The 13,637-nt window shown below is 40.3% G+C and overlaps 1 protein-coding gene across 1 annotated transcript in view; it reads left to right on the forward strand.

The window, feature by feature from the left end:
• The first annotated feature begins 285 nt into the window (after window positions 1-285).
• Window positions 286-13,637, forward strand: part of CSMD1 (CUB and Sushi multiple domains 1) — a 1,768,974-nt gene continuing 1,755,622 nt past the window's right edge. The window contains exon 1 of the mRNA XM_064294928.1: window positions 286-565. Coding sequence (XP_064150998.1) covers window positions 286-565 — 280 coding nt within the window. The remainder of the gene's footprint in view (window positions 566-13,637) is intronic.

The raw sequence follows: 13,637 nt of genomic DNA on the forward strand, positions 1-13,637 counted from the left end.
TTTGGGGGGTTGGAGAAGCTGTCATGGTCTGTTTCTTTATGTGGTTTGATATGGACTGCTGTCTCTGAGCCATCACTGGGAAAGTAGATTTTCCAGGTAATCAGCTAAAAAAAAATGCAGTCAGATCCCTATCTGAATTCTCCCTCTGGCTCCGGGTATTCGGATGTTAATGGAGCTGCCTGGGGAGGGTGGGGGAGGGATCAGAGAGCTAGGAGTGTAGCACCACAGAATATAGAGCTGAATACCGCGTTCACGCTCCGCCCCGTCCGCCAAAATCCGGGCGGGATGGGTCCCCGTCTGGGACGTTGCTTTCCCTACTCCGAGACCAGTCACTTCCTCCCGGGGACTTCTCCCTCCGGTGTGCGGCACTGCTGGCGTGAACTGGGTGGGCGTTTCCCGCACGAACGGGTGGGCCCGCCCCCAGGGTCTATTCTGGCAAATATAATTGGACCCCGCGCTCACGCCCCGCCCGCGCGCGCCCAAATCCCAGGGGGACAGCACACCGGCTGGGATGCTGCTTTCCGCTCCGAGACCAGTCACTTCCTCCCAGGGACTTCTCCTTCCGGTGTGCCACACCTCTCGTGCGAACTGGGTGGGCGTCACCCACACGACCAGGTGGGCCAGCCCCCTGGGTCAATTCAGGGTAATAAAATTGGACCCCGCGCTCACTCCCCGCCCGCACGCATGCCCAAATCCCAGCGGGACGGCACCCCGGGTGGGACGCTGCTTTCCCCGCTCCGAGACCAGTCACTTCCTCCCAGGGACTTCTCCCTCCAGTGCGCCACGCCACACGCGTGGACTGGGTGTGCGTCCCCCCGCACGAACGTGTGGGCCCCGCCCCGGGGTCACTTTAGGGAAATATAGCTGACCCCCCCCCCGCTCGCGCCCTGCCCGCTTCCCGCCAAACTCCTCGCGGGACGGCTCCCCAGCTGGGACGCTGCTCTCCCCGCTCCCAGATCAGTCACTGCCTCCCGGGTGCTTCTCCCTCTGGCTGCGCCGCTACACTGCCCGCGCCAACCAGCTAGACTTCCTCCCGGAATGGGTTCGGGGGGGAAGGGCTGGGCCCCCCTTCTGTGCCGTCTGCCCCCCTGGGCTCTGCCCCAGATCGGGCTCCGAAGGTCACCTGCCTGGTACGCTGGCTCCTAGTTCTGAAAACGGTCGCTGTCTGCCCGTATTTGTTCGTTTTCCGTCTCTAAATCTGTGCTTGTTGTTCAGAGTCCGTAGATTGTTATGTATGTGATCGATTCCCTTGTTTTTCCGAGTCTTTGTTGCAAGAGGGATCCGCGGTAGCGTCCACCTAGTCCGCCATCTTTATCTTTTCCGCTACCACAGTTTTTATGTACATGCTAAAAGGCAAATGAATCTGCTAGAACCTAAGCAATCAGGGGAAAATGAAAGCCTCATAAATATTTTTCAGAATGAAGCTTTTGGTGAGGCGGGGGCTCATCACCAACCCCACATGACATTCCCATTTTTATTCTATGCTCAGATACTTAAAAACAAAAACAACCCAGTTGCCATTGAGTCAATTCCAGCTCTTAGAGACCCTACAGGACTACAGGACAGAGTAGAACTGCCCATAGGGCTTCCAAGGAGCAGCTGGTGGATTCCAACTGCACACCTTTTGGTTAGCAGCCATGCCCTCACCACTTTATATTTGCTTGCTTTCTAGATTACAAGGAGAAGCAGAACTGTTTTTCTCACTTCTCAATTCACAGTTTGCAAAGAAAAGATTATACCTCTGTTACTGCTAATATTTTGTGATCTTATGGAAAGAAACAATAATTCTGGGTGAGCATAGATTAATGTGTTCAGTCGCTCAGTCATCTAAAGGTACTGTGGAATGCCAGGCACTGTCCTAGGCCCTAGTGATAGAGTACAGATAAAGTCCTTGCCTCAAAAATTTTACCTTCTCTTTGGGAGGATAGAGTAAGCAATAAAGGAAAACTAAACAAATCCTGAAATTGTGTTATATGAGTTTTAAAATGTGCTATGTACATAATAAATCAGGGTTAAAAGGGGAAGGATTAACTTCCATCCCAATGTGAGTCTTCAGCTTCCACAAGTGTTCTAGATTTCCAGGGTAGAGATGGTTTTGGACCTGAACTAAGCAGATCTATTTCCTTGTAGGCATATTTAGAATGAAGGTACCTCCAATACACAAATAAAATGATTCTGAGTTAGAGAAATAGAAGGATAAAAGTGATGTTTGGCTGGTAGATCTGGATAGAATTCTCTGTACTATGGAAACAGACTTTAGTTTGCAGTACATAAATTAAGTATCTTGGGGTGGGTTCTCTAGAGAACCAAAAACCCATAAAGCATATGAATCTATATAGATAGAGAGAGATTATATCAAGGAAATGGCTCATGCAGTTGTAGAAGCTGTAATATCACAAGTCCAGACATCAGGATAGAGGCTTCTCCTGATTCACATAGCCGCAGGTACTGGCAAACCCAAGATTGGCAGAGCAGAGAGCAGGGCTCTTGATCATAGGCTGTGAAGATCGACAAATCCCAAAGATCAGCAGGGAAGACCGCAGGTAGGCTGCTAGCTCAAGTCTCAAGAACCAAGGTCAGAGGAAGAGGAGCCAGCTGCAGGATCCAGAACCAGCAAAAACCCCCGAGCCTTGCCAGAACATCTGCCCACATTAGAGGCAGGTCACATGCCCAAGGAAACTCCCCCTCAACAGATTGGCTACTCACAGCAGATGCCATCATGGGGGTGATCACACATTGAATCTCAACAGGGAAGCGAACACAACATCTCACGACTGCCAAAACACTGAGAATCATGGCCCAGCCAAGATGACATGCAGTCTTAACCATCACACTAAGCAACAATCTAAGAGTCTTTGGAAGCCATTGTTACCCAAAAAGATGTATGGAGGGCTTCTGAATTTATTTGCAGTTATCAATCTTTTATGTATATCAACTCTATCTAGACTGAACATAATATGCATACATGTATGAACTGATATTTTTGAATTATAGTTAATGTTAATTACTTATCATGTACTAAGAGCTGTTTGAAGAACTCTCCATTTAAGTCTTATATGATTATAATCCCTTTTTTAAAGTGCTAAGACTGAAATTCTGGAGATTCAGTACCTAGCCCAAGGTCACATGGCTTAACAGGTAATGAGCCAGGATTACACACAGGTACCCTGCCTCCAGAATCCATGTCCCTAACCACCACCCTGCTTCCATGTAGCCCTACTTAAACCAAAGTGAAAATGTACTTATAATTATTATTAAATTCAATGTAATTTTTTGTTTTTATATAGTTTCCCAATTGAAATATGCTAGAAGTATGACTACTATTTTATCAGCAGTGAATGAAGTTATTTGACCCATAAAAAGGAGTTCTCATGCTCAAAAATATTTGGGGGCCACTAGTCTGGACGATCTAGGAGCACTGGTGGTGCAGTGGTTAAAGCCATTGACTGCTAACCAAAAGGCCAGCTTCCCTGGGAGAAAGATGTGGCAGTCTGCTTCAGGAGAGATTAATAGTCTTGGAAACCCTGTGGGGTCACTATGAATCACAATGGAACTTGATGACAGTGGGTTTGATGTTTTAGTACTCTAGACGATGACTAGCTGATCATTTTTAAAATTAAAATATCCAGGCACATTTTAGGGAAACCAGATGAATGATAAAGGGGAGGTAATAATCAAGTCAGCATAGGCTCTGAACAGATACCAATAATCATTCATGTGTAATTAAATTTTTGAAATAAATATGTGTGTGTATGTGATACATGTGAAAGGGGAACAAGGGTGAGAGAGACACCCTTTATTTTCAGCAGTTTACTGCACGTCAAACAAATTACCAATATAATGCAGAATAAAGTAGTCCCAATGTTTGTAGCGTAGCCAATAAATGCCACAAGACTTCATTGAAAAGAGGTTATGATAGACAGGGAACCTTCAAAAGTAAGGCAAGGCCGAGTACTTGGGAAATGAAAGGACAATGGTAACTTAGAGAAAAAAAAAAAAAAAAAACTTAGAGAAAGATAGAGGAAATGTTTCCTATGTATAAAGGTTGGCACCTGACAAGTCATGGTAGTCCAAGGTAAGGCCCTATGCACCTGACAAGTCATGGTAGTCCAAGGTAAGGCCCCATGTTTGAGCAAAGGTGAATAGACCAGCTTGGTGAGACAGAAAGATTCCTGTTAGAGGGAAGTAGGAATGACGAACTTGGAGAAGCAGTGAGAGTTCGATTATAGGATATTTTAACACCATGTTGGAACATATGTCATGGGCCAACACCAGATACATGAACACGAAATGAGATGACCACAGTGTTTTCAGGAAGTTACCATGGCTACAATTATTTTAGCGCAAGTACCATGGAAGCTGCAAATTTGACTGGAAGGTCACCCAAATGCTAAAGAGGAAGAATTCATAACTATAAAGGCTATTATTTATTTATTTATTTTGTAACCATGGAAACAAAAACCAGAAAATAGAGAGTTAAAAAGAATGAGTGCTGAGAAAATACAAACATATGTCAAGGATCACAAAGTTGAAAAGATAAGAAAAAAAAGAGAAAGAGAAATCCAGTTGATAAACTTCAATGCCACTCCCATCAAAGACCTTTTAAGACCTGTACATGTTTAAAACAAAACAAAAAAAAGAGTTAAATAAATAAGATTAAAGGGGATGACAAAAAAATAATAAAATAAAAAAAATAAAGAATAGTACAGGAATGAAGTCCCTACAGGAAATTAGTGAAGAATGGAATCAAAGGCTAAAAGTTAGATTTGTGGAGGCCAACCCAGCGAAAACACACTCCACGAAGACCCCTCTCTTCCCAAATTTCCCTCTTCACTGTGCTCACGTAGCATTACACAGTACACATCTCTGTATTGCACTCTTTAAAAATTATGAAATTACAGTGAAACCTGTGACACCCAGAACTCTACAGGACTGCATTGTTTTCCTGGGTGTCGCGAGTTTTCCAACTTTGACAAGATGCAGTCTTACTACTTTTCTGTCACTCCCTATTAGTGGGAAGTATTTGAATTTTCCTTCTGACAGCATTCTGCCTTACACAGGCCCTGGCTTTTGCAGGTTTTACAGTACTTGGCTTTTCTTTTCCCTTCTTCCTCCTGATCAACCCCCTAGAGAAATATGATGCTGCTATTGACCTAGGACCTAGAGCATTTCTTACTCATCACTGTGTCCCCAGCGTTAAGCACAGTTTCCCACATTTCGGTACCCAAGTGATTGCTAAATGAATGAACATGAGGGGCTTGAGGGTAAAGCAATTGGGATCCAGTAGCTTTATATGGAAATTAAGAACTTCTCAGAGGAAACTCATTTGCTGACTGTAGCAGCACCCAGCAAGGATTTGTAGTTGGGCAAGTGGTCACAAGTCTACATTGCTTCCCAATGATGGTCTGTGTCCTAGGAACCAGAGTGGAAAGAAGATGGGTGATCCTAGCAGGGAATGGTCCATTGTCAGTGGTCTCAGTTTATGGGAATCCAATCAATGTTTAAGCAACTGACCAAGAGGATGGCCATAAAGTCTTTTCTAGCATAGGGAATTATGATGGGAAGTGCTTAGGATGCTATGGTAGAAACTTATAAAATTGGAATTTCCAAGGAGGGCCGATTTAAGAAATAATGTGAAATGATATCACCTTTTATATGAGGCCATTTGGGTGAGGAAGTTCCAGAGACACTGGACTTTCGGTTTTAATCCTGGGACAGTTCGGGGTAAACCAAGTTAGTTGGTAACCAACTGCCTGCTCCAGTTTTAACAGTCTCATGTAATTCTTCAACTGCACCATACCTGCCTGGCCTTCAGTCCTTTGGACACACCGTTCCTCTTGCTTGCCACACTCATCCTGCTCTTCCTTCCTCCTGGCCTTCTTCACTGGCTATCCCCTATCCTTCTTCAGCTCAGACATTATTAGTTTTTTTTTTTTTTTTTCTCTTCTCCACTGCCTTCAATCTCCCTGGCTATCCCTTATTCTTCTTCAGCTCAGGCATCACTTCTAGGTTTTTCCTCTTTTCTGCTCTCTTTAGTCTCTCTGCCCCCCAACATACCCATAAACTCCAGTGGGCTGTTTCAACTCTTTAAATGAGAGCCACAGAAAGCCACCAGAACTTGTGTTTGGAATATAGAACTTTATAGATACAGATTCTTTACTTCTTTATGTTTTTTAATTTTTTCTTAGTGAGCTTAAGCCTCTTTCACACTTAAGAAAGTATACATTTTAACTTGACTTACAGAAGCTGCTTCCAGGGCTTGTTGGTTGAGTTCAGTCAGCAGTTGCTCCCCTCTGAACTGGGGGGTAGGGAGGGAACTGAACAGGTTGGTCAAGGTCAGGAGCCAGGCCAGAGGCTGCTGGTTTCTGAGAAGGAAAAGAAGAAAGGTCATCAACAGGATGAGGTCACTGGGTTGGAGGGCAGGACAGGTTATGTGGGATAGGTTTTGTGCCCTGGGTTGCTAATTTCTGAGATAGTTTATGCCTGAGCCCTGGTGGGCAGTAGACCACTATAGGTTAATCTAGAGAAATGAATAAAAAAGAAAGTGTAACCTGACCCTAAGAATACTAGTAAATTTCCATTACTTAGAAAAGACTGCCTTAAAGCAGCCCAAGCCAGATTTGGTCCACCCCACATGTGCAGAAGGGCCCACTGTGACTGTTAGTTGACTTCAACAGAGCACACAACAACAAGTAGAACTAATCAGAGGGAAAATCATCACCCGGACCCCATTCCAAAGGCCTACAAGAACCACATTTCCTGGCCGCCATAATTCCTGAGTCTTCCTTCTAGAATTTTCTCTCCCCAGTCTGCCTGTGCAGCCACCATCTTGCTGCCCAAATCACAAATAAGCCCTGCTTCCCATAGCTCAGGGAGTCAGATCTGAGGAATTTCCTCCCGGCTCCCTGCTCTGTGTGTTGCAATACAGTAACTTTCTCCAAGGCCAGCATCCAGATCATTGACAAGTCTAAGCATGCCGGACAGAACCAACCTTCTAGGGTTTGGCAACAAAAGGATGATAATTGCAGTTTATTTGGCATAAACTAGTTATAGGGAGTGAGGAAAAAAGATCCATGGCCTAAGTTCACATTTTCTGCCAAAATGTTTGGAAAAATTGAAAACACTGGCAGATTTAAAATCTCTTTGACTTTGTCTGTTTTGGTTAAATGATTTGAACAGTCATTGAAAGGTCAAAGTTTAGATTTCCAATTCTGGACTCAATAGGCATGCTATCCCTCTATAGTGTGCCTGGACCAAATGCAATCTGGCTGAAAATAAGCAAAGTGTAAGGGTGGCAGGAGACCCTCCTTAGACTCTATTATTGCAGTCTTGATAGGCATAGATGGACTGGAGAAAATAATTTTTGCCAAAGTTCCTAAAAGAAGAATCGTGGCAGGATCCCAAGATAACATAATAAATAGTATTTGTTCTCCAGAACCTTCATGGCAGAACATAAGGTCAGAAAGGGGAGAAAATACAAATAACCTCCACGGGCTGAGAGTTCCATCAATGATAAAATTGTCAAGAAGGATGTTATCAAGATGAATATAATTACTAAATATGTTGCAAGGTGGCGGTTTCTTTAGTAATAGGTGTCCATCTAGGTGAGTCGCCAAACGACTTTGAAATAACAGCCTGTGGTAAAGGTTATCAAAGAAGAAAATTAAACTAAGGCTTATAGCTGAAATTCAGACAATCCACCTACTCATTTCTGCTGACAACTTGGCTTTCCGGTTTGACTTCTGCTCAGCAGTGCATCACTGTGGGTCTGTTGCTGATTTGTAGTTTCTTTTTGTAATGTTCTTGGATTCTTCAGTTGCCTTCATTCCCGGCAAAATGTCTTGTACTATTTTATCCTATCATGAAGATTGAATAAATTCATTTTTTAAAATCCAGGTATAATTTTAAAAGTGCATGTTTTGAAGTATAATATAACATAACTCCAAGATTTTAGATTCCTGTTAAAGGGCTGCAATGTGATTATCAATTTATAAGTCGAACTATAAATACTAAGGTTCTTTTTCAGAATTAATCCTTATGTTAGTAACCACATTTACTTGATTTAGGAACAAGCATAAAATTTTGCTATAATCTTTTGATTTAGAATTTACCTTGTTTCTGAATTTTAATATCAAGACAGATACAATTTTCCATAAAATGTTACATAAATATACTAATTTATTATTTTAACAATCATGTTTCTGATACTTTCTCCTATTCTGCAACCATTTTGCTTGGCTATTTGAACGCCTTTATGTCTGAATGCTAGCAACCCCCCAGTTTAGTTTGTTCAGAAATATAAAAAGAGTGATATAACTCTTTTTGTTTTTACATTGCTTTTTACTTAGGTTATGTGTCTAGATAAACTAAATTAGCATTATCCAGGATTTGAGGCAAGGGAAACCCCAAAGCGCTTGGTATTTATAATGCTTTTGTTGGTCTAGAAATTTTGACAGCAATAAAATGTTTCAAAGTTAATGGGAAAAAAATGTACTATGTTGACAAATAAGCGCACTGCAAGAGTAACTTTTCACCCTGAGCATCATTATAGACGTTCCCCTGTACAATGAAATGGGTTGAAATAGCAACAGTGGACTATAGAGAGCTGAGTAATTTCTTTCCGTGGGACTCCAGCTGTGTTTCAAACAGGTTTTCTCTTTAAATTCAATACTTTTCTTTTTTTGTATGATGTTTAATTTGCTGATAAAGCCCACTTCTGAATTGGGAAAAGTAATAACACCTGTTGCTATTCGTTGGCTGGAGGTTTTCCTTTTTAGCTACTCAACAGTTTCAATCATTCGTGCGGTCAGCACTTGAGGACTTGGGCATTTAGGGCATCATCAGAGACTCTACTGGGACTTCATAGGTGAATTCCACGTATTCTCAGCCTTGAACCACTGACGGTGGGATTGAAAAAACAAGCCTAGCACACAAACAACTGTAGCCAAGGGTGGACTGTACAATGTATCAAAGAAGCAAAACAAAGGCATTTAACAAAAAAAGTTTACTTTGGTGCCTCAGATATGTGATTCTTTTTCATCTTTTCTAGTCAGTGAACTACTGATATTATTTAGAAAATCAAAAAGTGTGCATAATGACCTATCAGGGATAAGAACAAAAAATACACATATTGAAATGCCCAGGCTAGAGCCTTTTATATTTACTGATTCTAGGTGTGGTTGTTATCAATTAGATTGAGAACAAATTTATCAACACAGGCTCTAAGGATTCATTTGGTTTTTGAACGGGGATGTTCCTGCGGACAACAGAATTTGATGGGAACACAATTTAGTCCTGTAACTTACTCTGTGGTAACTGATAGCAAAATTAAAACATGGTTATTTCTTAAAAATTAGGATGGAATGCTTTAGTAAGGAACTAAATTTCTGTGTTGTTAAGACGTGATGTAAATCAAAAGATTTATATCAAACTTTATTTCCCCCATATAAGACACATGTAACTGTAGATCACTTGTGATGTTTAACAGAGCTATTCTCACAGACGATAGGGCGTTTTGAATCTTGGGTTCTACCCCCAACTCTGTAATTGACTCATTGTGTGAGGTAATAAGATGATATTTGTAAAGCACTGCACAAGTGTCATATGAAAAGAGCTACGTAAGTAGGAAGTGTTGTTATTATTAAAGTCATCCCCATAGGCTCTGAAGTCAACATGACATTCAGTTGAACACAATGTAGGGAAAGTTCACATTTTGACTGCTGCTTAGCTGGAGACCATTTAATTAAGAACCATTTTGGAGGATTTTCCTTGGTATTTTAATGAAATTCAATCCATCTTGCTTATTATCACAGTTCCAGAGCTAATCCCTGCTGGCAACAGGGGACACGAGTAATCGCTCCTCCTTGGTATGGTGTTGTAGGTGGCACATCATTAGGACGTACTCAACACCACAGTTCAATCACTTTGGGCATGCGTAACTTTTCAGTTTTAGTGAGTTAACATCCAGCCCAAGTCCATGCTTATTAATACTCTTTGAGGTAGATGCATTGTGTTATATCAACAGGCATCTTGGAATTTGTATCTAAGACTGAGAATTAAGATATAAGAACTGATATTTAAGATCCAAAGAATCTAAGTTCTTCTCATACTGAAAGCAAACTTATAGGGCTAAGTACGTTACAAAGGATAATACGCTTTTCTGGATCCTATATGACATTTAGAAGGCCGTAGAACTTGGGAAGGTAGTAAACCGAACCTTGAAATAATAAATTCTCTTCTAAAATAGTATAGTTTAAATGCATGCCAGATGATCACACCATAAAAAAACAAAAGCAGCTCTGGATAAATAGAATAAATTTTCAGCGTGTGAAACATAGCCATCAATTTCATGAAAGGCAGACGTTTACCCAGGTTGACCTGCTGTCACAGGCACAGAGAGAGATGAAGCTGCAGTATGCCTACGTGTGCGAAAGGCATTAGTGGGGTGTCAGGACAAGGATGAGAGAGCCAGAAATTAATAAAACACCCGAAGTGGAAAGGGGAGGTGACGTAGTTTGGCTATCTTGAAAAATCAAAAACAGTGAGGTCCCATTTTGAGTGTACACTGATTTATCTTTGGAAACTTTTTTGATAATTTACTGAGAAAAGTAGTGATTAAGTAACTTTCTTGTTCCATTCCTGTTCTGCTTATATAAAATCCCTGCAACTTTTATTCCAAATAACCGCAGAGACAGTGTTAGAGGTTATATGTGCCCTAGCATATCCTTCAAAATTTGCTTCCAAATTGATGGGTTGGAGTTACTGTTAACTAAAATCATAAACTTTGTATTAAAGCTCTTTATTTCCTTTCAGTTTTAGTAGGTGGTTTTCCCTATGTCATTGGAAAGATATAGGATATTATTTCATTTCCTTAAGTCCAGTTCAATCTGACCACCACCTCTACCATCTGCCTGTCTAATAGTCTTTATAAGGCTCTTTCTCCCCCTTATTATATTGTACAAACATCTTATGGCTTACAAATACCAGAAATGGGGGTCTGCTGAAGGCCTCATCCTCAGTTTTTGATGGTCACAATAACTTATTTTTCTTTGTGGTCCAATGGTGCAGTTTGTCTTGACCCTCCATGAACTGTCTGTTATAGCAACTCTTACTGAGCAAAGAGTTGGCCTTTATAGGAGGTGGAACAACTGAAACTCAGCCTAGGGGACATTTTCAAAAGGTATTTAAAGTTCTCTCTCCAGTCAGCCACATGCAAGTCTCATTAGCGGTCCTATTAACTTCTTAGGTTCAGCCTCAGACTGGGCACAAATTCCCTCTACTTCTAAACACCTCTCCATTCTTCCGGCATCTGAAAACTCAGTTCTCTCCTCTGGTCTTCTATCGTTATTCTTTTCAAGTATCTGCTTCCTTTCCTCCCCCATTATATCTACCTAAAGGTTTCCATGGTTCTCTCCATCCAAATGAAACCTGAAAGGATTTGTTTGTATGTTTTAACCAGACTCTAAAAATGAAAAATAAAATTAAAAAATAATAACTCCTCACTTCTGCCTCAAGGAAGAGCCGAGACACCTCGGTCCAGAAAGGGTTTACAGATTTTGTGGGTGTGGAAGAGACAAAAAAATGACCTTTGATTATTTCTCTTTTAGAGTATAGAGAATAAGACAGAAATTAGTATCTCAGTAGATTGTTCTGATATAAAGTACACAATGAAAAGGTAAATAAGACTATTTGAGTATTCCGACGGAAGATAAAACTGCTAATTAGTTCCCTTTGGAAAACAACTTGTTGGAATTAGACTGAAAAAAAAAAAAAGGTTTGAAAATTAATAGTCTTTGCAATTTGATTCATGTTTATAAAAAGCTCAATATGTAAATAAAATACTAAAAAGTTTCTTCATACAATTCTCCATTTTGAAAATCAAGTTACTTACTGTCCAAAAGGACAAAAGGGAATCTATCTTTAACCAAACCTATAAATATTTTGCATGTGAAAGCTGGATAATGAATAAGGAAGACAGAAGGAGAATTCACATCTTTGAATTGTGGCGTTGGCAAAGAATATTGAATATACCATGGACTGACAAAAGAACGAACAAATCTTAGAAGAAGTACAGCTAGAATGCTCCTTAGAAGCAAGGATGGCGAAACTGTGTCTTACATACTTTAGGCATGTTGTCAGGAGGGATCAGTCCCTGGAGAAGGACATCATGCTTGGCAGAGTACAGGGTCAGCAGAAAAGGAGACCCTCAGCGAGGTGGTTGACACAGTGGTGGCAACAATGAGCTCAAACATAACGATTGTAAGGATGGAGCAGGACCAAGCAGTGTTTCATTCTGCTGTGCATAGGGCCGCTATGAGTCGGAACCGACTCGACGGCACCTAACAACAACATAAATATTTTATTATCATCAAAATTTGTTTAAAGTTTGTATTAGTATTTTATCTTCTTATTTTAAATGCACATGATTTTATCCTCTTTCAGTTAAAATTATGGATCAGGTTTTCATATATACATATATGATTCATGTTTTTAGATGGTTTATATGTTCTGCATTTTAATTAGAGATTCCCCGTGCCCCTTTTTGTCTACTACGTTTGTTTATAATATATACAATGAACCTCTGTCAATCATTTTATGAATTTTATTTTCAGTGATATTATAAGGCAATTAATGTGTGACAGAAGTTAGATAACTGGGTGCTAGGTAAGAGTTAGGTGAATCCTGTTTGAAGCCACTGCTTTTCTACTTGATTTCTGAGTCCCCTATTCTTTCTATGCTGCAGTGTCCCATTTTTTCCTCCACTAAGGGGAAAATTTGCTTTCATTTCAGCAAATGGAAGCAATTGGTAAAATGTAAGAGGCGTTAATATTACTCAATTTTACAAACTTGTTGGGTAAGTGATGATTGGTATAAGGGCAGCATATTTTTGTCTGTTATATACGTTGACATCAATGGGAGTTGAACTATTTTTTTTGCTAACTGCTTCCAAGAATTGAAAATGTAAAATCATATTATCTGCAATTTATCATGAACTATCTCCAGTTGGAGACGTTTGTTACTCTTTCCCCTTAAGAAATCAGGGTAGTGATGTTCATGGTGACACATATATTCTTCCCCTTACGTGCCATAACAATCCTTAGACTCTGTTAATATTATCTCTAATTTACACAAAAGCGTTCAAATAGATTAACTAGGCAGAAGTATTCAGCTGTCAGTGGTGAATTCTGGACTGGAAAAATAGCTCTGTCTATAAAGATAGCTCCTCCTTGAAAGAAAAAAAACTTTGCAAACTAATCTAATCCTTAGAGAACATAGGCTAATGTAAAGTAATTAACAACTGACTAATTACGGTAAAACAAAATAACAAGTTATCAATTCAAAGAGTAAGATGCAAGCTTCAAACCTTGGAATATATTGATATTGACTGAATGTAAACCAGATAGGGGGAAAAATGTAGGCTGTGAGAAACCAAAAAACTTATCTTTGCCATCTTCCCTCTTATTTTTTTATGATCGAAAAAACAATGTACAATTATTACAGAATTTGTTCCCCAAAATATGAGGAAAAAAAAAGTAAAAAAACTGACAATACCTAAAGTACTAAGAAATAACTTGCTGGTATTTTGGTTTATTTAATTCTCTTTTTTTCCTGTGCATAGGCATACATGGAAAAATTTG

This window comes from Loxodonta africana, chromosome 12 (genome assembly GCF_030014295.1).
Source record: "Loxodonta africana isolate mLoxAfr1 chromosome 12, mLoxAfr1.hap2, whole genome shotgun sequence".
Lineage (NCBI taxonomy): Eukaryota > Metazoa > Chordata > Mammalia > Proboscidea > Elephantidae > Loxodonta > Loxodonta africana.